The sequence below is a fragment of the Malaclemys terrapin genome, chromosome 2 (genome assembly GCF_027887155.1).
Source record: "Malaclemys terrapin pileata isolate rMalTer1 chromosome 2, rMalTer1.hap1, whole genome shotgun sequence".
Lineage (NCBI taxonomy): Eukaryota > Metazoa > Chordata > Testudines > Emydidae > Malaclemys > Malaclemys terrapin.
This window is the reverse complement of record NC_071506.1, coordinates 84,009,768-84,035,902: the sequence shown is the minus strand read 5'-3', so window position 1 is coordinate 84,035,902 and position 26,135 is coordinate 84,009,768. Positions and strand designations below refer to the sequence as shown.

General features: G+C 41.2%; 2 protein-coding genes across 5 annotated transcripts in view; both read left to right on the top strand.

The window, feature by feature from the left end:
• Positions 1-3,384, top strand: part of MYOM1 (myomesin 1) — a 107,383-nt gene extending 103,999 nt beyond the window's left edge. For all 4 annotated transcript variants that reach the window (XM_054017452.1, XM_054017451.1, XM_054017448.1 and 1 more), the window contains one exon: positions 663-3,384. In XM_054017452.1, the coding sequence (XP_053873427.1) occupies positions 663-874 (212 nt within the window). In that variant the 3' untranslated portion in view covers positions 875-3,384. The remainder of the gene's footprint in view (positions 1-662) is intronic.
• A 3,734-nt stretch (positions 3,385-7,118) lies between these two features.
• LPIN2 (lipin 2) overlaps positions 7,119-26,135 on the top strand; it is a 75,552-nt gene continuing 56,535 nt past the window's right edge. The window contains 1 exon segment of the mRNA XM_054019066.1: positions 7,119-8,270. Within this exon segment, the coding sequence (XP_053875041.1) occupies positions 7,794-8,270 (477 nt within the window). The 5' untranslated portion in view covers positions 7,119-7,793.

Below are 26,135 nucleotides of genomic sequence, written 5' to 3'. Positions count from 1 at the left end.
TATACATATCATGGGCAAGATTTTCAAAAGTGACAAGTGTTTAGCATGCCTAACTTGAGATGCCTGGTTTTCAGAGGGCTGGGTGCTCCACACTTTCGGAAAATCAGGCCCCTTTTGGTGTCTCAAGTTGAGCACCCAAAATCACTAGTCACTTTAGAAAATCTTGGCCAATTTTCTTCTGTGAGTAAATGTTTGCAGGTTCTGTCCCTTTAAGGGGCGGCTCCGGCCACCAACGCAGTAAGCGCGTGCCTGGGGCGGCAAGCCGCGGGAGGCGGCGTGCCGGCCGCCGTGAGGGCGGGAGTCGGGCAGCAATTTGGCGGCGGGACAGATCACCCGCGGAAACGCCGCCAAATTCGCCTGACTGCTGTGCTTGGGGCGGCAAAAAACATAGAGTTGCCCCTAGTCCCTTAATATAAAAACTCTTTAGGCGTGGACCTGTTTACTTATATGTCCGTACAGGGACAAGCTCACTCTAGGCTCTATATATAAAATTACAACATCATAAGTTCTAGTGCAGAATCTCCTTAAATAGGTGTGGGAAGAGGGAAAGGAAGAGCAAAAGGTCATAAACAAAAGTTAAAACAAATCAACACTCTACATGCCTTTGTGTTATGTCAAACAGAGTAAATATGTGAGAATCTATATTACTTCTCCTAAATCAGATTTTGTTAAGCCACATGCAGAAGAGATTATTGCTACAGAAGAGACACCTGATCCAAATGAAATCCTGATTGTGGAAGAGGGAGATGATCGAGATGGTAGCGGGCAAGCAGTAAAGGAGACTGATGTGAAGTCAACAGTACCAGAAATAATTCTTCATCCCACAGGAAGCTTGATTAGACAGGGAGAGAAATCAGAGGAAACAAACACCTGAATAAAACTATGATGTCACTGTATGGGTGTAACAATGATTTTATTATGAAATAGATATCGATCTTGTGTTGAACTTCCATGGGGTTTAGCATCTCCATAATATGTTTATAGAAAGACCTCCTAATTCTGCTTATTACCCTTGTAATGGCTTCACACGCAATGGGTTGTGGGTTTTTTTTAGTGTACATTCATATCTTAACATCATTGATTAAATACATTGCAGTTGCTTCTAAATATTCTTTAGAATGTATCTGGCTGGCCAGTGATTCAGGCTTTGATAAAATACAATGGCACAATGACAGGCGTGATTAGAAGATCTTATGATATATCCTGTCAAGAAGCATCATATGTACTACTCTGCAAAAGGCATGCATTGATATTGTATAGGGCTATGTAGAAGGGTTAGACCAATGCATACTAACCATCATGCTTTACAGCATTGCAATATTCATACATAAGTCAGTGATTCAAGTTTGTGCTAAGGAGTCTCAGATCTTTGGCTACTTCGATATCTTTGCACAAAAATGGCAGAAGTTGAAAAGTGGATGCCTAGAAGCAAGGTGAAAAGAACAATGAGTTCAAAATGTCTTCTGTTGATTTGTAACACAAGCTTAACCATTTTTAACGTGTGTGTGTGTGTGTGTGTGTGTGTGTGTGTGTGTGTGTGTGTGTGTGTGGTTACTGGTATTTGGATAACTCATACCTTTGAATTTTGTACATTTCTATGGAATGTTTTAAAATTGATTTTAAGACCCTCAAGGCCAAATTCTACTTGCTTTACCTAGGGGAGAAGTCCTCTGGATTTTCCTCTGATAGTTCAGAGGATTATTGTCCAATTAAAAGAATTAGGCTCATAACATATTTCCAGGGTATAAATTGACAAATTTGGGAATATGGAAAAACATAAATACCAGCTATTTTTAATGAAATTGTACAGAAATATATTCAAGAAAGAAAAGTTTAAAATGTTTAAATCATTTGCTGGTACTTTGATGCTTCTTATTGAACAGGGATCCAGTGGCCCCATGCAGCTCCCATTAAAAACAATGGAAAGACTCCCAGTGACTTAAATGGTAGTTAAATTGGGCCCTGTTTGGAGGCAATGTGAGTAAGTTTTCACTCTGGCAATGCTAACAACTTTCCTGTAAACAAGATGGATGTCACCAGACAAACCAGAGCTTGAACAACTTAGGATGACCCATACAAAGTGATTCATTCTGAGAGACAGCAAATTGCCAGCAGATGCTAAATAACACACAGCAAAATGTGGATGAAGCAAGAAATACAGAAAACAAAACAACCCCTAAGAATGCATACATCTCAGACTGAGCTATTGCTAAGACTGTTCCCACCAGCCACAGTTACTGTTTGACACATGCGGCCTGGTTCACTACTGTATTACTTCTGTTTTACATCATTGTAACTCCATTCAAATCAATAGAAAACTGGAGTGGCACATAGGCAAATCAGGCTGACAAATCATATATGCTAATGTACACTGGTTTGATACAGAAACACTGAAGGGAGTGGTTCTACACTATGAGATGTTTTTAATGGCAACTCAAATGATACAAACATTGTTAGGCATGTATTGGCTTTTGACTGCAGCAGAAACATGGTGACTAGTCTAGAGGAGAAATAATGACTATATCATTGAGTGAGAGAGCAGCAGCTAGAGAAACTCTGCCCTTTCAAAATGTCACTGCTATGCAAAAAATGGTATTTGCTGCTTGTTTTGTATGCTTCTTAACTCTTCTTTATTGTGATTATTTGAAACTTGCATAATCTTATCAATCGTTCTTTAAAGCTCTTCAGAGCAGGGAATTTGTCTTTGCCTGCATCAAAGTACCACGAATATCTACGGTGCTATATAAGTGATAAATATAACAATGATGCAGGTTTTTGCCATTCAGTGCCTGATCCAGCTCTTATTCAAGTCAGTAGGGGCCTTTCCATTGACTTGAATGTTCTTACAAGGCCTGATTTGATGATCATTCTCAAGTAGCGGAAGCCTCAAATTTAGGCTATGGATATCAATGACAGAATTCTTTATTAACTTAAATTGAAGCAGGATTGGGCCTGTAAACTTTGGTTTAAAACAAAATAGATTGTTGCTATTTTTATCAACGCCTACGCTGAATAGAAAATAAGAGTTTTTTTTGTTTTAGCACTGAAAATATATCAGGATTTCTGTTTTGTTTTGTTTTTAATTCCTCTACAAAGCTCAGAACACAGACACAACAGTATTCTGTTAGGGCATACTCACTAACCGGTCTAGTGTCATTATCAGAGGTGAGTGAAATGCAAAAGGTAAACATACAGCAAAAATGGTGATAATTAAATAAAATCTTTAAAATTATTATTTTAGTTACTAACTTGGTGTCATTCACATAGGCAAGAAAGTGCTTTTAAAAATAAATTATCTTTATATCTTGTTTCTGTAAAATTGATTGAATGACCCTAAACTACTTACAATAAAACTGAAATAAAAGAACTGTTGAGTGTACTCTATTTACGATGGTATTGAATACGTATTTTTCTTGTGTTTTGAATCTTTAATGTGAGAGCTCATTATATGCGCCACTATCCATGTTCTTTAGTCCTCCAGTCCATTATATGATGACAGAATGTGAATTATTTCTAAATCCTGCAGTCAGACAGGTACAGACATTTGTGACTAGGGTTGCCACCTTTCTAATTGCTGGTAACCAGATCCCTGAGGCCCTGCTCCCTGCCCCACCCCTTCCCCCAAAGCCCCACCCCCTTCTCCCCCTCTTTCCCCCAAGGTCCCGCTCCTGTCGCTTGCTCCTCTCCCCTTCTCTCGCTGGATCATCTCCACCACCCTCTGTCCCCCCGCCATCCTCCTGGGCTCCCTCTGCTCTGGGTATGTCACAAGAGCTGCTGCAGCCTGACAAGGAGCCTGCCTGTAGGTAGGAGTCAGCCCCGGCTGAGCAGGGCTGGTATGGATTAATTACCCAGCACCTACCCTCGCCTCACGGTAACTGGACTTTTGGTGTCTGACCGGACACAGCCAGGTCCCCTTTTTTATCTGACTTTTTGGTCGAAAACTGGACACCTGGCAACCCTAAATGGCACCTGGACACAGAAGCCAAAAACCAAACTGTCAGGGTTGCCACCCATCCAGATTTTACCCAATCTGTGACTGTATTTTGAAAGATTTCAGAGTAGCAGCCGTGTTAGTCTGTATCCGCAAAAAGAACAGGAGTACTTGTGGCACCTTAGAGACTAACAAATGTATTAGAGCATAAGCTTTCGTGGGCTACAGCCCACTTCTTCGGATGCATATAGAGTGAAACATATATTAAGGAGATATATATACACACATACAGAGAGCATGAACAGCATATCAGCATATCCTATAGCCTCCTCCATCCAAATCCATTGTTGCCCCCTAGCAGGGTGGGGGGCATTGAACCTGGGTCTCCAATAGCCCAGGGGGGTGCACTAACCACTAGACCAACAGTTAAAGTAGGTGCTACCTACCCCTTTTTTGTGTGGTCTGAGGCAGGTTCCTAACTTATTCCCTCATGAAACATCTCTAGGAGCCTATGCTGTCTGACTAGAGGCAGCAGGTTCCCATTCGTAGATTGCTAAACAGAACTATGTGCTTCCCTGCAGCCTGGACTTAGGCACTTATCGCTGACAGAGGGGATGGGGATTAGCACACATCCCTGTTGTCGGCATCTCACAATGGCTAGCTTAGGTGGCTCCTTGCCTAGCGTGCTGGTTTTGTAGATGGCTGTCTGAGGCCTATCTCTTCCCATCCACTGTATACGGAGCCCAGGCGCCTAACTCAGCTTTGTGGATCGCAGTTTCCTGTGATTATCTAGGCAACATGATGCTCAGCCTTGTAATGCCTAAGTCCTTTCACAGATTCCACCTACTGTTCTGAAATGTATTTCCATATTATCAGGACCCTCTTTTCTGGAGCGGTTTGATAGCGTGTACAACACAGGTGCCAGGAAAAGGTTAATGAGCGGCTGTGGACTCAGCCCCACTCTGCTACACCTACCATAGGGCTCAGGCTTGTGGGGAAGGGAGGTAAGGGGGGAGGTGTGGATCACAGCTCAGCTAGGGACTGACTAGGAAGGAGAGCAGACTTTCAGATCTCATTCTGTGGGAGAGGCTTAGCTGGGGCAGGAAATGGCATAAAAGAAGGCTGCCTGCCAGAGCCTCCCTCAGAGAAGATAGATCTGATGTGGGACTATTGTCCTTTTGATTTGCTACTGATGACTTGCCTGTAGAGGCAGGCGGTATCCTGCCTGCAGTGGGCAACAGCCAAATAAAACCCCTTTTGTTTCTTTAGGGCTGACTAAGGTTTTGGTAGTGGTTTGTTCAGAATGCCGGAGTGATCTGTGTCACAGGCTGAAATGGAACGGCTGAATTATCAGTTAAAGTGACACCACCTCCCAGTAAAGATTTTTCTGCCACCTGAGCAGTCAGTCAATTGCTGGATTTGGTTTAATGTTGTAAGAGGCTCTAGCTTAAGATTTTATTTTGAGAACATAAAGAAGAAGGGTTTATTTTTTGGAGGGGGGAAGAAGCAGTTAAATCTTTCTGGTGCCAGAAAGGAGATTCCTCTTAACTGGAAAAGCTCCTTCTGTTATGTGCAGCAAAGATATCATGGATTGAGGAAGAAAATATTTTTATGGGGACAAACACTAACATGTTTATCTTGCCCTTATCCAAAGTTGAATTAAGACATCGAAGAAGGAACATAACAAAGAGTAATGGAGGGGAAACCTGACTTAATTTAGGATGAATGTATTTTAACATCTTTAAATCTTAGTTCCCAGATACCATATGTTCAGGAAAGATATTATTAAAATATAGCTGGGTCACAGTTATCCTGACATGCTATTCAAATGAGTGGTTCTTTAGAAAACTGCAGCAGCTGAAATAGGCATATTTGTGCAGCAGTGAAGGAGTGAACATTAACCGTACTAACTTGAGTGAGAATTGCAAGTGTGTATCTGGGTGGTAGAATCTGACCCATAAAGTTTTCCAACATTGACTCAATTGCTGATGTGAAAAAGCAACATTATCAAGAAGAATTAGGCTTGAAATTTGACCTATAACTTTAAAACGTATATATATTTGCATAGCCTATGCAATTCTGTGTATGTTTTCTAAATAAATACTTAAAAAAACTTGGAATCAAAAATCAGTGTGTGTGCATGGTGAAGGGAACAGATTTCAGTTCTGTGTCCAAATTTTTTTAAATAACAATGAGAAACACAAAAGTCACACCTAATTAAAATATGTTGACATATCTTTCCAGGCCATTTGTTGTAAGAGATGCAGAAGTCAAACCACATTCTCTTAGCTGTGTTGGATGCAAGAAGCCTATAGGCTGATCAGAGAGCATGTGCCTGCCCACCGTAGCAAGGCTTTCCCTACCCCTAGATCACTGTGCTAGCATATCATTTTCTAGCAATGACTGCTAGTTGTGTTGACTATTATGCAAAATACCCAATTGTGTGATGTCACACAAATGTAAATGTAAAAACAAGGTAAATATCAAAATGGCCCTCCACCTAAATGTAATGAAATCCATTCTTGACAAAAATCTGATCATTTATTGGTTTAAAAAATCTACATTAAAATAAAGAGGCCTGAGCAGGTTTCATTTACAGAACATTGGACTGAGACTCAGGAGACCTGGGCTGTATTTCTACTGCTGTCACGGCCCTGCCGTGTCAACGTGGGTAAATAATTTCACCTCTCTGTGCCTGTTTCCCCTTTCATCTTTTGAATGTCTTGTCTAAACTGAAAGATATTTGGGGCAGGGACTGTCTCTTATTATGTGTATGTACAGTGCCTAGCAAAATGGGGCTCCAGTCTCAGGTGGGGCCTGTGGGCACTATCATAATGCAAATAAATAATAACTAACTAGCTTTACTGAACTCTAAACCAGTGGTGTGAAACATCCAGCTAACTTGAGGTATTTACCTGGCTTGCTTGACAAGTTCAGATTCTATAGAATCTAAGTTTTCATTTAAAAAAATTCAAGCCCCCAATGGATGCAAAGATAACTTTCACAGTATGAACCAAGTGTAGACACTCTGAACGAACACCTCTGAAAAGTGTGAACTCTACCATTACCTACTTTTCATCTCATTGGGTGTTAATAAAGCATAACAAATGATGACACTAAAAATGTAAGCATTAAAACATTTTATTGCCTGTAACAGATGGGGATGAGGAAATGAGTGGGAGTGAAATCTATGACATAGAAAAAGTGTGTAACACAGGAGTGTTGGTAAGAAAATGAACTTTATTTGCTGGGCACAGTACGGTCAACTGAGTCAAGGCTGCAAAAGATACAAGACAGTGGGATCAGAATCCTCGGATTCCAGTGGCTACTTTTACAAATGGGAAGGAGGATTAGGAGCTGCTGCAGGGAGGGAAATACCAGGTGGAGAGGAGACAAGAGAAAGAAAGAGAAAAGGGGGAACGGAGAAGAATGAGAAACTACGGGCAGAAACAGTGGTGGTGCTGAAGAAGAGCATATTTTTCCAGAATTACCAGGAAGGCAGCAAGGCCCATCACTAACGATATAACAACTAAAAGTTTAAATAATTACACAAAGGCCACAGCAAGCAACCTACCCATTGCCCTTGCGCAAACTCCCCATCACCAGTGAGAGAACTAATGTGGGAGCTACGTTCCTGCTAAAACAAATACAACCCCTAGAATGGCTGTTATTACAAGCACAGAGGAGAGAGCGTCGTTACCTGTCTCTCTGCCCGTCCCGGCCCCACAAACCCCCTGAACTTTGGTACTTTGCAGAAATACTGAAATGGACATAGACACATTTTGTGTCCAGAGAGCGGACCTGCAGCAGTCATGAACAGTCTCGGACAGGCAGACAGACACCCACTCCGGGATAAGTAGCGATGCACTGGGAGACACACGCGTTAACAGCCGTAATGCACGGAGACAGACATCAGTTTGCAGCAGCAGCAGCAGCGGCGGCGGCGCTGAACACACCGCGGCTTGCCCGCAGCACACGGCGCGAGAAGGCAGAGGTCTGCAGGACGGCGCTGGGACACGCGCACACTCATGTTGATAGCCCCTCCCCCCCGGTGCTGTCGCTAATTGGCCCGTGGCCCTGCCGCCTGCACGTCGCAGGGGCGGCAAAGCTCCATTCTGGGCGGGCGCGTGCCCCAGCTGAGAGCGGCAGAGCAGATACGCCAGGGAGCGGGGTCACGTGGGGCGAGGCGGCGGCGGCTCAGCTGAGTGGAACTGGCTGGGCTTCGGGACCCGGAATCCCCCTTCCCCCGCTTCAGTGCGCAGGCGCGCCTGCTTCACGGGCTCCCGGGGCAACCGACGCTGCATTCCGCTCGGCCCCAACCACTGCTGCTCGGCAGGAGGTAAGCGGAGGCCCGGGCTTTGCCGGGGGGTTTGCTCCGGGGCCCCGCTGGGGCTGGGTGTCCTCACGCCCACACCCCCCAACGAGCCTGGGGGGGGGGCTGGATGCGGCCAAACCTCCCGCCTCCGCGGTGCCCCAGGCAGCGCCTGCGGCTCCCGCCTCTCCCCGGCCGCTGCGGGGACAGGACCGGCCGCCACCTCATCACGGTGCCGCCGCCCCGGGCCAGCCGAGGGGGCTTCCTGCCTGAGCGCTGCCGTGGCGAGAGTCCGAGCCGGCCCGGGCTGCCGTAGGGGAGCGTGGCGGGGTCACCCGGGGTTGGGGGCGGGTCTGGCTGGGAGAGACGCTCCGGGAAACTGAGGCCGGTTGAGCTAAAGCTGCTGGAGTGTGGGGGGGCCCCGCACCCCGACTCTCCGGGGGAGGGGCCGGGGTGGGGTGTGGAGCGAGCCTCCGCGCCCGGCACGTATCCGCGTGACGCGTGCTGGGATCCTGGCCTAAACATGCCGAATAACGGAACGTGAATTTGAAAAATACTTTCCAGAAACACCTGCCAGGCCCGGCCCTTTGTACCTGTGCTGCTCTTACGGGGAAGTTGTTGAACTTGTTTAGCTGCGGGGCATTTTTGCCTTGGTTATGTCTGTTGTGTAGCAGAGGATGAAGTTATGAATCACTTGGCGTGCACTCGCTGTGTCTGCGTTTTGAGTTGCGGCCAATGACCTGCTTTGTCTGAGTTGTCTTATGTAGACTCCTGCAGTTTTCATCTTAAGCAACCATGGAATACATTTTGAGAGCCTTGATGGCTCTGAGCAGGGCTGGATGACAGGGTGTTTAAAACCCCTGCACTTGGTACATCAGGACATAATGGTAAAAATGCCCACATCTTGGCTATGCATCAGCTCCATAATGGCTATCACCAGTGAAGCTACACAGGAGGTGATGTGTACATCTGATGATTTCTAAATACTACACACTTATAGGATTTAGTAGCCAGGGCTGGTCTTAGGTGGTGTTTTGTCAATCACGGCAGAAAATGTTTTGAGTCCTCAAACATCACTATTCGTGCTCCTCTCCTCCTCCCCCCACCCCCAAAGACACTGAAAAAAAACCTGATTTGGCAGAACCCTGAGAGATTAACTTGGCACTGCTGTAAGTAGCAATGTCCCATGATGTGTGTTGCCCAATTGGGATTCCTTCTGAGGAGAAGGAAGATTGCATACGATTCGTATGTAGTGGTAGGAAAATCCAAAGCATCAAAGTAGTTTCTTAACAATATGATGATGCGTCCAGTGTCTTTTTGAGTGCTAACTAGTCAATGTTTGTGAAATGCATCGAATGTGAAAAGTGGTATATACATACTTACTTATGGTGGCTTTTTCCTAATGAGAAGAGGGAATGTTTTGTCTCTCACTGGTCTCTCTGTACACCCCTGCAGCTCAGATAAAGATCCATTACACTTTTTTCAAAGATTCTCCAACAAAACCAGGGAAGACCAGATTTGATAAACCTGATTTTGAAGGTAAAAATAAGTAATGTTAAAAAAAAATCCTTAACGTTTTTACTGCTTTTTGCTCCTTTATGGTGTATAAAGAGCATAAACCCAATCAAAAATAAAGCACCTTGTTGGTCACCTTTAAATGGTGTCTAAAGCTTTTTGAGGGCTGTGTAAAGGTGGGGCAGTTTTAACTTGTATTTAGAGAGGCTTTAGTTCTTTCCATTAAGTGAGAAGTTCTAGAGCTGTGGTCTGTGGAGCACTTGCTTGTGGTTGACGGAGATGAGATTAGTTACAGTGTTGCTGCTCCTTGTTTCTAACTTCTAAATAGCATGAAGACAGATGAAAATATTTGCCTGATGCTACTTTTCCATGAAAACAATTTTTGTAATTGCTATAGGTATGTTATGTGATTGTACCGATCACCTCCCTTTCTATCTGCTAATGTGAATAGGAGAGGAGGTGGTCCATGAACACTCTGCTATAGTGTTGGTAACATTCTAAAACGAATTTTAGAACCCCCTAAGCTAAACAAAGAAAAAGAGATGTCTATACATGAACATGATTACTGAGGCTGTCAGGCTACTGCTTGAATTAATGACTACATCATCAATGCATCTTCTTGGGTTTTACTTTCAAATACAGCAAAAATAAACCTAAAAGGAGTGGTAAGCAGCAGTAACAATAAATATAATTTTATCGGCTAGTATCTGAGTTCTTTGTTTAAATACATCAATATTTAAGTTTGATTCTTTGTTTTGTGAACTTTGCACCTTCTTTCTGAATATGGAACATTTGATTATATGTCTAATTGTGTACATAACCCCCCCCCCTTTTTACATGCAAATCTTGTAATGCTGGTATATAGCAGGCATTTGTCTGCCACAGTATTCAAAATAACCTATTTGTTTGTAGACTCCTGCAGTTTTCATCTTAAGCAACCATGGAATACACTTTGAGAGCCTTGATGGCTCTGAGCAGGACTGGATGACAGGGTGTTTAAAACCCCTGCACTTGGTACATCAGGACATGATGATAATGGCATACGGTGGGCATGCACACTTTTGCTCATCTCTGAAATTTTGGCCTTGTGGATTTAAGAAATCTCCATTTAAAATGGGCAACTATAACACTTAAAATTTAGATTTTTTAAGAAGTGGGTGTGATGGGTTCCCCCCAGGGTGCCACCTGGAACTGGGGTACCACTGAGCCCCCCTGACCCACCAGCCTGGGCTCCCTTTACACTGTACTGCTGTGACCAGCCTGCCAAGCCCTTTGCCACATACTCCAGCACACATACAGGTAGGGACACACCCAGTTGCAGTACATACAGACTGCTGAGATTAGCTCTGCATGGGGAGGCTACAGCTAAGGAACTGCTCAGCTGCTCAAGTGCACCCCTCCCCCGCCCCTCCCAAGTGCAAACCCAAAATTATACTGTCTTGCACTGCACAGAGATCTGTACAGCGTAAACTCATGAAATTCGTGGAGAGGATATATATAACTGCTTTTTGCCTCAAGTTATAAATCCCACACACTGGTTTGTGATAAAGCAGAAGCAAATTAACTACAAAAGATAGATTTTAAGTGATTATAAGGGATAGTAAACAGATCAAAGCAGGTTACCTATCAAATAAACAAAAATGCAATCTAAGCTTAATATACTAAAGAGATTGGATACGAGTAGCAAATTCTTACCCTAAATAATGATTTAAGCTGGCTGCAGAGATTCTTAAGGGGCCAGCTGCCCTTGCTTGCAGCTTAAAAACCCCGGGTATTCCTTTCACAGGTTAGAAATCCCTCTAGCCTGGGTCCAGCACTTGTTCCCAGTTCAGTCCTTGTTTCTCAGGTGTTTCCAAGAGTCTCCTTTGGGTGGGGAGTCAGTGTAGAACAGTGATGTAGAACAGTCATTCCCCTGCCTTAAATAGCTTTTGCATATGGTGGGAACCCTTTGTCTCCAAGCTTGGTTCCCACGCCTTTCAGTGGAAATGCTCTGGTATTCCAAGATCGAGTCCAGTAACAATCACATGGGCAAGTCACATGTCCATGCATGCTTTGCTTAGTCACAGCAGAGGCCATTACCCATACTTTAGTTAGAAAGTTTACAAGAAAGCCCATTAGATGTAGATGGGTGTCTTCCATGGTCCATTGTGAGTTAAGTGTCCCCCTGATGGGCCATCCAACTTGAGTGGGCCCTTCCCAGCCAGTCATTTGGGGTATGTCTACACTGGCAAGTTTTTGCGCCAGAAGTTATACCACTTTAATTAACGCACTTTAATGAAAAGCGCAGTTGCATGTCCACACTGTTTTCCGCTGGCGCCATAGTGTGTCCACACTTGCAGCACTTGCATTGCCAATGAGAGCAGTGCACTGTGGTTAGGTATCCCACATTGCAGCTCTCCCCCTTCTACTGCTAGGTCTTGTGGGAAGGCAGATGGGATCGCGGTGCATCTTGGGTCCAGGCTCAATGCCCCGTGATGCACTGCTTTCCATCCCAGCATTCAATGTGCTTCCGTCTTCAGTTCGTGGCATTTTGCATTGTCCCTTAGTGCTTTCCCCGCCACATCTGTCTGCAGGAATGGACCCTGCACTGCTCTCCACTGCTCTGCTAGCTGTCATTAGCACATCGCAAGTGGCAGTGGATTATTCTTGAAGTTACAAAGGCAACGGCAGTCACAGTTGGCTGACGTGGTGTCCAACATAGACAGCAGCAATATTAGATTGCTTTTGATATTCACAGACGAGCTGACTGCAGTGGAACATTGCTTTTGGGAAACTAGCACAGAGTGGTGGGATCACATAGTTATGCAAGTCTGGGATGACAAACAGTGACTGCAGAACTTCTGGATGTGGAAAGCCACCTTTATGAAACTGTGTGCTGAGCTTGCCCCAGCCCTGCAGCGCAAGGGATCCCAAATGAGAACTGCGCTCTGGGTGAAGCATGTGGCGATTGCAGTGTGGAAGCTGGCGACTCCAGACTCCTACCGGTCGGTCACGAACCAGTTTGGAGTGGGGAAGTCAACCATTGGTGCTGTGTTAACGCAAGTGTGCAAGGCCATTAATCGCATTCTGCTGCGAAAGACCGTGACTCTTGGCAACATACGTGATATTGTGGATGGCTTTGCACAGTTTCCCTAACTGCGGTGGGGTGATAGGTGGGACACACATTCCAATTCTGGCACCGGACCATCTTGTGACCGAGTACATCAATCGGAAGGGGTACTTCTTTATGGTTTTGCAGGTGCTTGTGGATCACTGTGGGCCGATTCACAGACATTAACATGGGGTGATCTGGAAAAGTGTATGACGCACGTATCTTTAGGAATGCTGGTCTGTACAGAAAGCTGCAAGCAGAGACTTTCTCTTCAGACCAGAACATCACCCTAAGGGAAGTAGAAGTGCCCATAGTGATATTGGGAAACCCGGCGTACCCATTAATGCCATGGCTCTTGAAGCCATACATGGGAAACCTAGATAGCAATAAGGAGTGGTTCAACAAAAGGCTGAGTAGGTTGAATGTGCATTTGGCTGCTTAAAGGCGCGCTGGCGATGCCTATATGGCAGGCTAGACCTGAGTGAGGAAAATATTCCAACAGTTATAGCCACGTGTTGTATGCTGCATAATATTTATGAAGGGAAGAGCGAACGGTTTTCTCGGGGTGGACTGCTGAGGCAGAAAGCCTGGCTGCTGATTTTGAGCAGCCAGATACCAGGACAATTGGAGGGGTGCAACGTGGAGCAGTAGGAATAAGGGATGCCTTGAGACAACAGTTCCAACAAGAAAATTGGTAACGGTTGCTGCTATGCTTGGGACTATAATGATTACTTAAATCTGGTAGCCTATGAAGGAGCTATGATTGTTAAGTCCTAGGATTCAGTGTAAGGGACTAATAAAGTTGCTGATTTGCATGGTGCCATTAGGTACCATCCCTTGCGGGAAAATAAAGAAAGAGTGCATATTAATAAAAACACTGCTTTTATTGACAAACCACACAGGCGCACACAGCCATACAACACAGTTAGTGGGGGGGAGGGAAGGAATCGGAGGGGGATGATTTTCATAATTGAGTATAGGTCCAGCTTTCATTGGAACAGCTGTCTGCAGGGGTGGAGTGTAGAGGAAAGCACAAAGTGTCAAAAAGTGGAAAGGAATGCGCAGGGGAGAGTCTGGAGCATGTCGGTTTGACACTCCATAACTTTAATCAGCCTCTCTGTGGCATCTCTGTTGTAAGAATCCTTCTTTTCTCTTTCCTGCTTTTCACTTTCCCTCCACTTCTTGTGTTCAGTGTTTTCAGCCTCTGACTGCTGCAGCACAATCTAGAACATATCTTCCTTGGTCCTTCTCAAACGGTTTCTTATTTTGTGCAGACACTCTGCTGCTGTAGGACGGTTGTTTCTCAAGGTGAAATCTGGAAACACATGGTTCACAATAAACAGAAGAGCTATTGTCAGCTACACACAGAGCATTTGAAACAACAGTAACATTAACACAATGCTGGTAACATGCCTATCACTTTCTCGGTGACTCTAGGCAAGCACACATGAGGCAGAAGACCCCACCTATGGTGAGGCCAGGGCAGTGAAGCAATCTGAAAAGGTTACTTATGGGGGGCAATACTCTAAACGGTACCACTGTTTTCCACAGGCAGTGGTCACCATGGAAGATATCTCACTCCTGAGGGTAAGCAGGAAATCAAGGGTGCATCTGCTACACGCTTGTGGCTTCCACCTCGGTCCCTAAGTTGCTCGCCTGTGTGCAGCTTTGGTCCCTGTCCAAGTGATTGCAGAGTGGCATGGGAAAGTCTCTCTCAATGCAGGAAGGAACAAGGCAGCTCTGCCAACGAACCTCCGGCAGAGGATTGCCAAGTACCTCAAGGAAAGTTTCCTAGAGATCTCTGTGGAGGATTCCCATAAAATCTCGGAGTGCATCAACTCTTTGTTCCGCCGTACTGACCCCAAAATCTTACTTGAAATTGTATACTTGGCAAAGGTTCCTTCATCGGCATCATGCTTGGCCACGATGCTCTTCTGCAACTGGCTGGACTGCTCCAGGGTTACAAACAGCTCCTGGCTCTCCGGCTCACCTGTCTCCCATTCTCCTCCTCCTTTTCCTCGTCAAAGACCTCCTCCTTAGTGTTGCCTGAACTGGCCTGGGTTTCCGACTCCTCAGAGGTTTCCACGCTGCTCTTGGGGGTTGTGGTGGGGTCACTGCTGAGAATCGCATGCTGCTTCTTGTAGAAGAGGCATATCTGCAGTGCTGTACCAGAGCCACTGTTCGCCTCCCTTACCTTCTGGTATGCCTGCCACAGGTCCTTGATTTCACACGTCACTGTGGTGTGTCCCTGATGTAGCCCTTCTTCCCCACGCTTTGCGCAATCTGCTTGCAGATGCCTGCGTTTCTATGGCTGGATCAGAGTTATGCCTGCACAGCTTCTTCTCCCCACAGACCAAGAATATCCATCACCACCTGTGTACTCCAGGCTGGATCGCATTTGTAGTGTGGAGCTGCCGTGATTATCTGTGCAAGCGAGCTCTCCATGCCAAACAAACAGGAAATGGAAATTCAAAAGTTCCTGGTCCTTTGATAGAGGAGGGACTGTTTCCTGTGTACCTGATTTCTGTGCAGCAGAGCTGAAAGCGTTTACCAGAGCATTGTGAGACACCTCCTGGAGGCCAGTTAGGTCAACGTAAGCAATGCAGTGTCTACTCTGCCTCTTTGTTGACCTAGCAACATCGAATTAAGCACTATGCCTCTCATGGAAATGGAGTAATTAAGCTGACGTAGTGGGCGAGTTACGTCAGTGAAAGGGACCTGGCTCTATAGATGCATTTGTCATTAGGTCAGCATAAGGCCTCTTAAACTACACTACCAAACTGCATAATGTAGATTGGCCTAACACTCCTAACCCATTTGGCCGAGGAAATGAGATTGAACTCAGAAATTAAACTCAAGTCTCCTGAATTAACATACAGAATATTGGAATTGGGCCATTCAATAGGTTAAAAATATTCTGAGTAATAACATTGAAGTCTCATTCTGTAAACAGCAAAATTCTGCATTGGTGTACACTGTACAGCTCCATTGACTGAGAAGTCAGTGAAGTCTCAGGGTATATGCAAGTCTGGAATGTAACAGTCTCAAAAAGAAATCCTGTCTTTGGGCTGGTGGCATGGTCACTGTGCTGGTTTTTTGAGGAAATAATGGAAAGTAAGCAATGGAGGAGCATTCCTGTGAAGGAGGAGATGTTTCAGTAATGTTCATTGGAACTGAAATACAGGCTTATTTCACCTTGATGAAATATACAGCAAAGATGGAACTCTCTAGATCTTGTTAATCAAATGGAGGACAAATTGGAATTTGACTTGTGATATATACTGAAGTGGAGTTATCATCTTCAAGCAATTTTTGTAAACTATTGTTATAGGGTGGTGGTTTTTTTTTTTTTTTGTACTCTCGTTCTACTGCTGATACACTATTCCTTTGATTTATTTCCTCTGATTCCCTGGATGAAAAGTCTGTGTGTTATCGGGGTCAAGGAGCTCTGAGGCTGCATTGCATTACAATAATGTCAAGCATAGATGATCTATGAATGCATAATGTAGAAAACACTATCACATGCTGGGGATTAACAGACTTATCCTTTTTACAAACAGTAGTTTTGTGACTGTCCATAAAAGTTCAATCAGCAATACCAATATTTTATACTAGGAAACAGATCTATTCTCCTCTTCCCTCCTCACCTTCCCAGGGAAAATTCTGGAATCTTGGTTTCCCCTCCCCCCCCTCTTAAATCCCATTCATAATAAAGACTGTTTTATATGCAAATTGAATGCATGATTAGATTCTTCTTGTGATGCATGTGCTTAATTAAAATCAATGTTAAGGGATGTTAAGTGCATCAAGGAGAAAATTACTTGTGTGTGTGTGTGTGTGTGTGTCAGAGAGAGAGAGAGTGTAAAATCATTTAACATTGAAGTGTGAAAGTAGATTAAGGAAAGTTTCCAGTTGTCATTTATGTGGCTATCAAATTGCATATTTGCACTTTTTGGTAAAGACTTTATGGGACTCTGTGTTTGAAATCTCGATGCTTGTATCTGATAGTGATGATGATGGTATAATGTGTGGATACAATGCAATATATGTTTAAAGGTAAGGAAATGCTATTGATAGCATGAATTAATTATTGTTGGATTGCTTTTCATATTTCCAGTCTTGCCATGTACATGGATGCTTTATTTTTTGTTTAAAATTAGGTGAGAAAGAGGTGAAAATAAAGTCCTAGATAATCCAAATCAGATCAGTGGAAATACGAATCTCATCTGTTTTGAGAAAGGAGAGGGACGATCCCTCTTCCATAGGCACTGTAATAAAGGCTTTTCCCCCTGGTGCTGCATGCATGTGCCTCTCCACAGAGTTCAGTAACTAAATTTGGGTTGTAGGGGTGCAGAGAGGTGTGTACCTTTCTATGCTTTGGTCATCCCAGGAAGAAATTGAAATGAGAGGAAATACTGCACAAATTTCATGGTTCCCTTCCATGATTGCTACAGAGAGACCCGGCCAGTTGTGATGTGGCTCCAAGAAGAGCTGCACTGCTGTGAAGAGAGAGGGATCATTAAAGTGGCTGAAGTCTCTTAGGATGGGTCCATGAAAGTGCAAGATTGGGAAGGTGTTCAGCCTCAAATAAACAGATCACTTTTCCTTTCCTCTAAAAGGAATATGCCAAAAAAACTAAGGTCTCTGTCTACAGGTATAAGATATGAATTTAAACAGATACTGGTATAATTATCTTTCTCTCCTCCACCTTGATGGGTGTAGGCACTTTTTTTAAAAATTCTCATATAAAATCTTTTTTCAATTTAGCGTATGTCTCTTGAGAAAGGTTTGAAGCTAAACCAAAGCTACGAGAATATCTTATATGAAAATGAGCCCGTCCACTGGGAGGGTGAAGTTTCTTAAACCAAGCTTTTCAAGTTGGTCAGTAATTGTGTGTTCCTTGTTTTCTGGGTGCCTAACTTGGTACCCTGGGGTCTGACTTACAGAAATGCTGAGCTCCCAGAGCTGCAACTAAAGTAAATGGGAGCTGTGTGTTGAACATTTAAAGTTCTATATTATGCTAAGTATTCTCAAATATCAGGCCCTAAGTGTCTCAAATTGGACACCTAAAACTAGTGGATACTTTTGAACTTAGAATCATAGGACTGGAAGGGACCTTGAGAGGTCATCTAATCCAGTCTGCTGCACTCATGGCAGGACTAAGTATTATCTAGACCATTCCTGACACGTGTTTGTCTAACCTGCTCTTAAAAATCTCCAATGATGGAGATTCCACAACCTCCCTAGTCAATTTATTCCAGTGCTTAACCACCCTGACAGTTAGGAAGTTTTTCCTAATGTCCAACCTAAACCTCCCTTGCTGCAATTTAAGACCATTGCTTCTTGTCCTATCCTCAGAGGTTAAGAAGAACATTTTTTCTCCCTCCTCCTTGTAACAACCTTTTATGTACTTGAAAATGGTTACTATGTCCCCTCTCAGTCTTTTCTTTTCCAGACTAAACAAACCCAGTTTTTTCAATATTCTATAATAGGTCATGTTTTCTACACCTTTAATAATTTTTGTTGCTCTTCTCTGGACTTTCTCCAATTTGTCCACTTCTTTCCTGAAATGTGGCGTCCAGAAGTGGACACAATACTCGAGGCCTAATTAGTGAGGAGTGGAGCGGAAAATAAATTTATCTTTTTCTGCCTCAGTTCCCCATCTGCAAAATGGGGATAATACTCACTTATCTCACATGGATATTGTGAAAATAAAGTAAAGGTTGGATAGCACTTGGATACTACAATGACTGCCATAGAAAAGACTGAGGAAATTAATTCTGTCTTCAGAACAGGGTTTGGATAGTGTGTCCCCAAGCCTTGTGTACTTCACACTTTGAACAATATGGATAAAATAAAATATTAGTTGCTCATTAAGTGCACTCTCCTGTGCACTGAATTAAGAAGTAGCCCTGTGGGAAAAAAATATTATGTAATCATGTAATTAGACTATTCACAATGCCTATGCCCAAGGTGGCCAAAATTAAGGTTGTGCAGGCAATCTTAATTCTGGCATTTACTAACTGTTGCATACTTGAAAAAATATGCTAACTTTATAATTATTTCTAAAGGGAATTACATTTTGTTTAATTTACTAACATTCAGGGAAACTCGAGAGGTTAGAGTGTAGCTCTTATCCAAAGCTTCTCCCACCATCCACTCCTTGAGATATGAATGCCTTCTGGTAGGTGCAACTGAAGTGGTGTATAGAAATGTATAAGGATCTGTTGAAGTACTGAGTGTCAGACTGGAATGCTGAACTTTTTTTAAATAATGGGTAAAACAGAAAATTGTGGGTTTTTTTTTTTTTTTTTTTAAAGTAGAGTAATAAGTTTACTCAAAGGTGTTGAAGCTGAAAAATCAATTTCTAGATAAGGTGGCTTAATCTCTAAAATTGTGGTAAAAGATGACCAGTATAAAGAGAGACAAACAGTATAAAGAAGGAAAAAGCCGAGGAAAAGCAAGTGGTTTCACTGGCATAGGAATGTGCCACACACAATCTTTTTTTAAATAGTTACTATCTTTGATTTAAGCAAGAATACATTTATATCCTAGGGTGTGTTTATGCCTTATGTCTCTTTGCCCACTTTAACAGGCTTTGTCTAACAAGGTTCTTGCTAGGAGAACTTAGGTTTCATAAGTATCAGGAAAGTAGTGAGCAATAGCAGAAGCAAGTAAGCTGTTTGCAGACTGGAGAAGATTCACATTTGAAACTGCAGTACTTAGGTAAGATTAACATATACAAAAATTAATTTCTTACTCCCCCTTTACCTCACAGGTAAGAAAGAAAACTGGTCTTTTCTGTGCCAGTCATTGTAGTATCCAAGTGCTATACAAACTTGCAGGGTGGATTTGATTTAAATTAAATTGTTTTAAATCATGATTTAAATCACTAGTCAGGAAGACTTGATTTAATCATGGTTTTCTACATAAAAGTGCATTCTTGTTGGTTGTTATAACCTTAATACATATTCATCACAACTCAGAGCTAGATGTAGGTTTCATTTTTAGAAAGTACACACTATACATTTTAAAAGTGATTTATTTTGAAAACTTTTCAGATTACTTTTACAGCTATATCAGAAAATGAATGATTGTTCGGTTATTTCATTTACCAAAGGTAATTGAAGCAGATATTTATGAAGTCATTGGGAGGTGAACTATCTCTAATTCAACAGGTTAATCATTTATATTTGGAGGTTTTTCTTGCCATGCTGTATTAGGAGGAGAACATCACCAGACAGACATTTACATTTTTATTTATCTAAAATAACAACGTTATGTATTCTGGATTTTTTTTCTTCAACAGCAAACATATAATATTTTAACAAAACAAGCATTTGAATTTTTGAATTTAGTTAAACATTCAAGTTTTTTAAAATCAGGTTTGTTTTTGTTAAAATTGTTTTTAAGTAAAATAGTTAAATGAAATATTAAAAAAAAAAAATTAAATCGACTATGTCAGACAGGTCAACACAAGAAACTTAAAATATTGGCTTCTGCAGCTAACTCAGACATCTTCACCTTCATTTTCCTGTTTGTTCATAATCTGGAAAAGAAAAACAAGCTTTCCTGCTTTTTCAGGTCCCAAACAATTTCTCAATTTGAAATGAATTAGTCCAAAGGAGGAAAATATTCTTTCTACACTGGCAGAAGACACTACTGCTGTTTAAAGTGAGATTATCTCTTCAAAAAGAAGAACAGGAGTACTTGCATCCGAAGAAGTGGGCTGTAGTCCACGAAAGCTTATGCTCTAATAAATTTGTTAGTCTCTAAGGTGCCACAAGTACTCCTGTTCTTCTTTTTGCGGATACAGACTAACACGGCTATTACTCTGAAACTTATCTCTTCAACAGTCTCTGAATTCAAGTGCTTAAGTGACTTCCACCAGTTCACTGGTGTGTCTTGCTTTAAAACATCATCAGCAAACATATATTTCTTGAATGTTTCCTATTCCCAAACTGGGTCTCTTTTACCGCCTGCTGCCATTATAGGTTTTCCCTTCTAGTGAGAGAATGGTATGGTAGATCTCAAATCAATGAAGGTTACACTCAGAAAGACCTCAAGACTTCCGGAATATGCTGCTCAAATAGTTTCACTTTTGTTTCTACTGTTTGTCTCTCCCTTCTCACATTTATCTGCAGACTTCTTCTCCTTGTCCAGATCTATTCCGCCCCCAACAATCTTCTATTCATTGAACTTTTTGAGACTTTGTACTTTTAGAGAGAGGTCAGGGATTGATTCTGTGTGCACAAATTTGCAGAGGGACAGTAGGGTTGAGGTCTGCTATTTCTCACCTCTATATTTGATTTATTTAAAAACATTTTTGCTGTTAATAAGTATGTTATCTCTGGAGACACAAATCTACAGTTTGAGAACTGCAAAACTAAGTATCTCTGATGGTTATCTTCTAGAATGAGCACTGAGTCCAATTGGGTAGATAGAAAGATTAACCTAAATAATCTATACAGAAGCCCCTGGAGCCCCATAAAATTGGGTCCCTAATCCATGAACTATTGGAACTCATTTACAAAACTTTTCTTGAACATTACATGAATATATTATCTCATACTATATAATTAGAATTTATAATCCCTATTCCATGATGAGATACATTATAGCTCAAATATATCTTTAGATAGTTTTTTATCAAAAAAATTCAATTTAAATAAAAAATCAGGTTTTTTTTTTTGTAATTGTTGATTTTTATCCACCCTGCAAACTTGACAAGAACTTCATTTGTCAGTTGCAAGTAGGGTTTCCTTACCACTAGCCCTGCTCAATGTGCAATACAGACCCCAAGTATACTTGGGGATGGGAGGGGCTTGTCCTTACTAGGATTTTTTTTTTGGGGTGGTGTCTCAGTGTACCCAAAGTTCACTACTAGTCCTATCAAGATTACAGAATTGTTGTGTGCTGCTTTTAGTGGGTTTAACTTCAAAACTGGTTGGTATTTTTACCACTAAAAACTCCAGACATATAGTGAATAAAAATTACACTGGTTTGGGATTTACATGTTTTGAATTCTTACTGATCCAGGGTCAAAGTCCTACCAGCTGTCAGAGCTGAGGACTAATGCTCTGTACTCCTGGACAACTAGGAATTTGATTTGTTGAATGATGTGTTATAGACTAGCAAAGTGTGAGATACTGAAGCTCAAAATTATTTCACTTTTAGTAACATGCTTCTCTCTGTCCAGTGTGGTTCTACTTTCAAAAAGGACTAAAAATGACATTGTCACATTAGAGTCCTAGTTGCTGACTTAAATGAAGGTGGTAGTGGTGGGGGACGGGTGACTGTAAAATCTGAGGGCAAGTGGAGTCTACCCTTGTCCATCCTCATAGTAGTTACTGCAAGTGAGGGACAGTAATCAAGGCTGCATATCTTTCTGGCAAAAATTTAGATTAATCTAGATTGGCTTCACCTGTGGCCTCTAGAAGTTCTCTTGAGAAGATTCTTGAGGCCATTCGGCTGCAATCAACAACTAATTTGCCTTCATCCAAATCTAATGTATTGATTACTTTAGAGGAGGGTATAATGGAGATGGTGGTTCAACATGTAGAACCTCTCAGAAACAATTATGTAAATTTGAAGTTAAAGAAACTTCTGTGGTAGTTACAACCTCTTTATTTTCAGTTGCAGTTGATCGAAATTGATGAAAGCTGTGTGGAAGAAAAATATTAACGTTCTATGTTAGATGGTTCATATTTTTCATAATGTGGTCAAGGTCACCTAGGCTTCGAGGAGAAATTTGCTTTGTTTTTGTACTGAATTTCTCAGTGATTTCATATAGCCTTGATACTAATTAGAGAAGTAGTGCTGCTTTACATTCTCTCCGATTTAAAAAGTTGTGTTTTTTCTTTGCCTTTAATGAAATAGTGATTCTGGTACATGGTGAACTTTTAGGGTTTGTCTAAACACACAAGTTGTACCACCACATACAGGTATAGTTAAAGTAGTATTAACACCCTAGTGTGGATACTGTTGCATTGGTATGAAAGTGCTAATTTGTATAGCTTCTTCTTATAAATTGTAGGGAATAAACTATACCAGTATAACTTCATGCACACTAGGGGTTGTACCAATTTAATTATTTCAGTAAAAAAAAAAAAAAATCACACCCTAATAGAAATAGTTAAATCAGTACAAAACCTTTGTGTGAGTCAGGACTTGGGTTGAATAGTAGGATTTTTTTTCCTTTAAAACTTAAATCTTCAGTTCAACTCCACTGATTTTAGCCGCTGATGGAGTACCAGGGTAGAATGGCTGATAGTGTCATATGATTGTACCCACAGGAAGCTGCGATCTGTACTAAAGCTCACAACATTGCTACAGGTGGTAGTTACAATGGCAAAACATCTAAATCAGCGTAGTGTTGACAAAGCATAAGAATCATTAACTAAATCCCTGTTTCATTACATGGAAGTCTCATCTAATATCATGTGACTTAGGGTAAATGATTTTGTATTACACTATCAGTACAAACATATGCTAAAGTATATTCATGTTACTTCTTATCTCACAGAGGAAGGGGGTTGTGACAGTTCAAGCAAATCTTATTGGTGAAGGAGTTTCTATGTGACTTTTTCTAAATAGCCATTTCCTTACTTAACCATACCATTACGTGTGAAAGTAGACTGAACATCAACCTCTCTCAGGAAGGAAAGACTGCAGGGGAGAAAACCTTACTATTTTAAAATACTTGTGGTAAAATTCTGCTTCCATCTTAAGAAGAAAAAGTTGGTACAACATAATGTTATGCTTTTTAGATTGGTATTTACCTGTACTGTGAAAAGTTAACTTCTTTTGTGAGATGTATTTCTCAGAAAAGATTGATATTGAAGATGACATAAATAAGAATGCAGTCATTGAACATGAAGGAATCCCTTCTGGTATCTTGGTGAGTTCTGTCCCTGATATCCTTATTTACTATAAATATAGTAACTTCATTTTGTGTGGCACAGTCAAGTAGTTAATAGTCACAGTGGATCTGTCAGAGAAACATTTAGTTTCAAGCTCTTTTTGAGTTGCAATACTCTTTAGAAAACCTTAATTTGAACTTCAGTGGACTTGATTTGGTTTCACATTCTCTTTCATAACTACATGCTCAACCGCAACTTCTAAATCTTTTTGTTTGTTTGTTATGTTTATTTAAGAGCAAAATGTATATTTGTTTTTTGCTATGTATACCTTGGCATACCCAGTTCCTTTGTTAGATATACCTCTGTATATCTAGTTAACTTTTGCTATAAAGAATATGAAGTGACCTAGTTAGAAATTTATTTTTATACGCAAACTGAAAAATGGAGTATAAAGTAAAAATTAATGAAACATTTTAAAAACATTATTTTAAATAAGGATTTTTATTCAAGTGACATTTGGAAGCTGCCAGTCCTCTGTATTATTTATTATAACTAAATACAAGTAAATTATTATAACTAATACAAGTAAATATTATAGCTGCAGTTATAGTTTTGCTGATCTTGTAATTAAATCTGTACAAAACTCTTAATTAAAAGTGAACAAGATACTAATAAAAATTATAAATGAGGAACAAATCTAATAAAATTTTGACTAAATGACAATTCTATCCAGTTAAACATAAATCCTACCTAATAAATATGTATTTTTACATGGGCAAAACCAGGTAAATTGAAGAAAATCAAGACTACACTCTTTTCTTTTCCATTCTTCCCTTTTCTGTAGTAGTAATGAAAAGGAGCAACCCTTTATTACTAACTCAGAAGGCACACTGCAATAGATACAATGTGAAATCAATAGAACAATTAATTCTCTTATCCATTAAGACCTCCATTGACATTTTTTCATAATGATAGTTATGATTCATTCCCTTTGTAGCGGAAACATCCTGTCAGTTGCTTGTGTGTATATAATGTGAACTGTGTATCATTTTGATTGAAAAAGTTGTATCTTACAACATGTATTAGCATGTAATACTTTGGATTTCCCAAACAATACAATTAGCTAACCAAAGGTTGCATTAGTAAACCAGATGGAGTACACCAGGATTCTGAGCTAGGTTTTAAAAAATTAAGATAAATTGTTTTTCCATTGCTGCACTGAAGAAATGCCACAAATACACAGGAAGTTTTTCCTCTTCTTGTAGATGCTGTTCCAGTTATGTCACGTGCTTGCATATAGATGTTCCATTAAAAGTTCCTAAACTATAAACAATGCACATTAATGTACATTGTGTTACTTTTGCAGTATTCAAAAGTGCTACATGCTTTATGGCAGACAGACCTGGTCCCTGCCTCAGACCTCAATACTTAAATTAAGTATTAAATCCTTAAATTTGAGAGTTTCCTGCCGAAGGTGTTTTAAAAATGTAATTTGAACCTCTAGTGTCTAGAATAAATCAGACATGTAGTCTGAGCTGAAAACTCCTGAGTTGTGTCCCATTTGCCATTGTGAAAGCTACTCGCCTCAGTTCCTCGAACTGTAAAATCTATTTTACAGGGGCGTGGAGAGTTAATTTAGTTAATATTGGTTTAAGTATCTTGCGCGTGGAACAAGCTATGCTACATAACCTAGCTATTTTTAGTTTCATAAACATGTGGCTTCATTTCCAGAGTAAGTAACTTTCCCCCTAGTTCTGTATTTACTGTTACAATTTGTCTTAATAGAAGATAGAGCAGGCAGTTTCAACTTTTTGAATTCTGTCATGGCTTTTTGCCTGAAAAACCTTTAATACTGTAGGGCAGTGTTTTCTGGCGATGCAATTTTTTTTTCTTCCTGCTTAGAGCCACAGCATACTCCACCAATATTTGAATATTTTCAACTATAGAGAATCTTACAAATGCAACCATATAACTTAAGCGTTCAAAAACCAAGACCTCTTGAGCATTAAAAATTACAAGAAATTCCCCTCTGCTTTGGAGCCCTCAGTATTGCTGAGCCTTTAAAATCTGCTGTTAACTCAGCAATATTTTTATTATTGACTAAAATTTAACTTTTGGCTATTACTCAGAAGTCAAGAGGGAAGAGTTTGAACGCGGCAGGTAGCATGCATGTTCTGAGTCCCAGGGACAAATGAAAGCTAAAATAATTTTTTTTTTTTTAAATGCTGTCACATTCATTAAGCCTATCTCAGCTTTCCCAGCAGACTCTCACCTTTTATACCAGCCATGGAAACTAGACTGCTTTTAGGTGGTTCCAAAGAAGATGAAGAGGAAGCCATGGTTTCTTTCTTTTCTGTCTGCAGTCAAGACAATGTGAGATTTTAGCCATATAAGCCTGAAAGTAAGAGGGGAAACATTACTGCA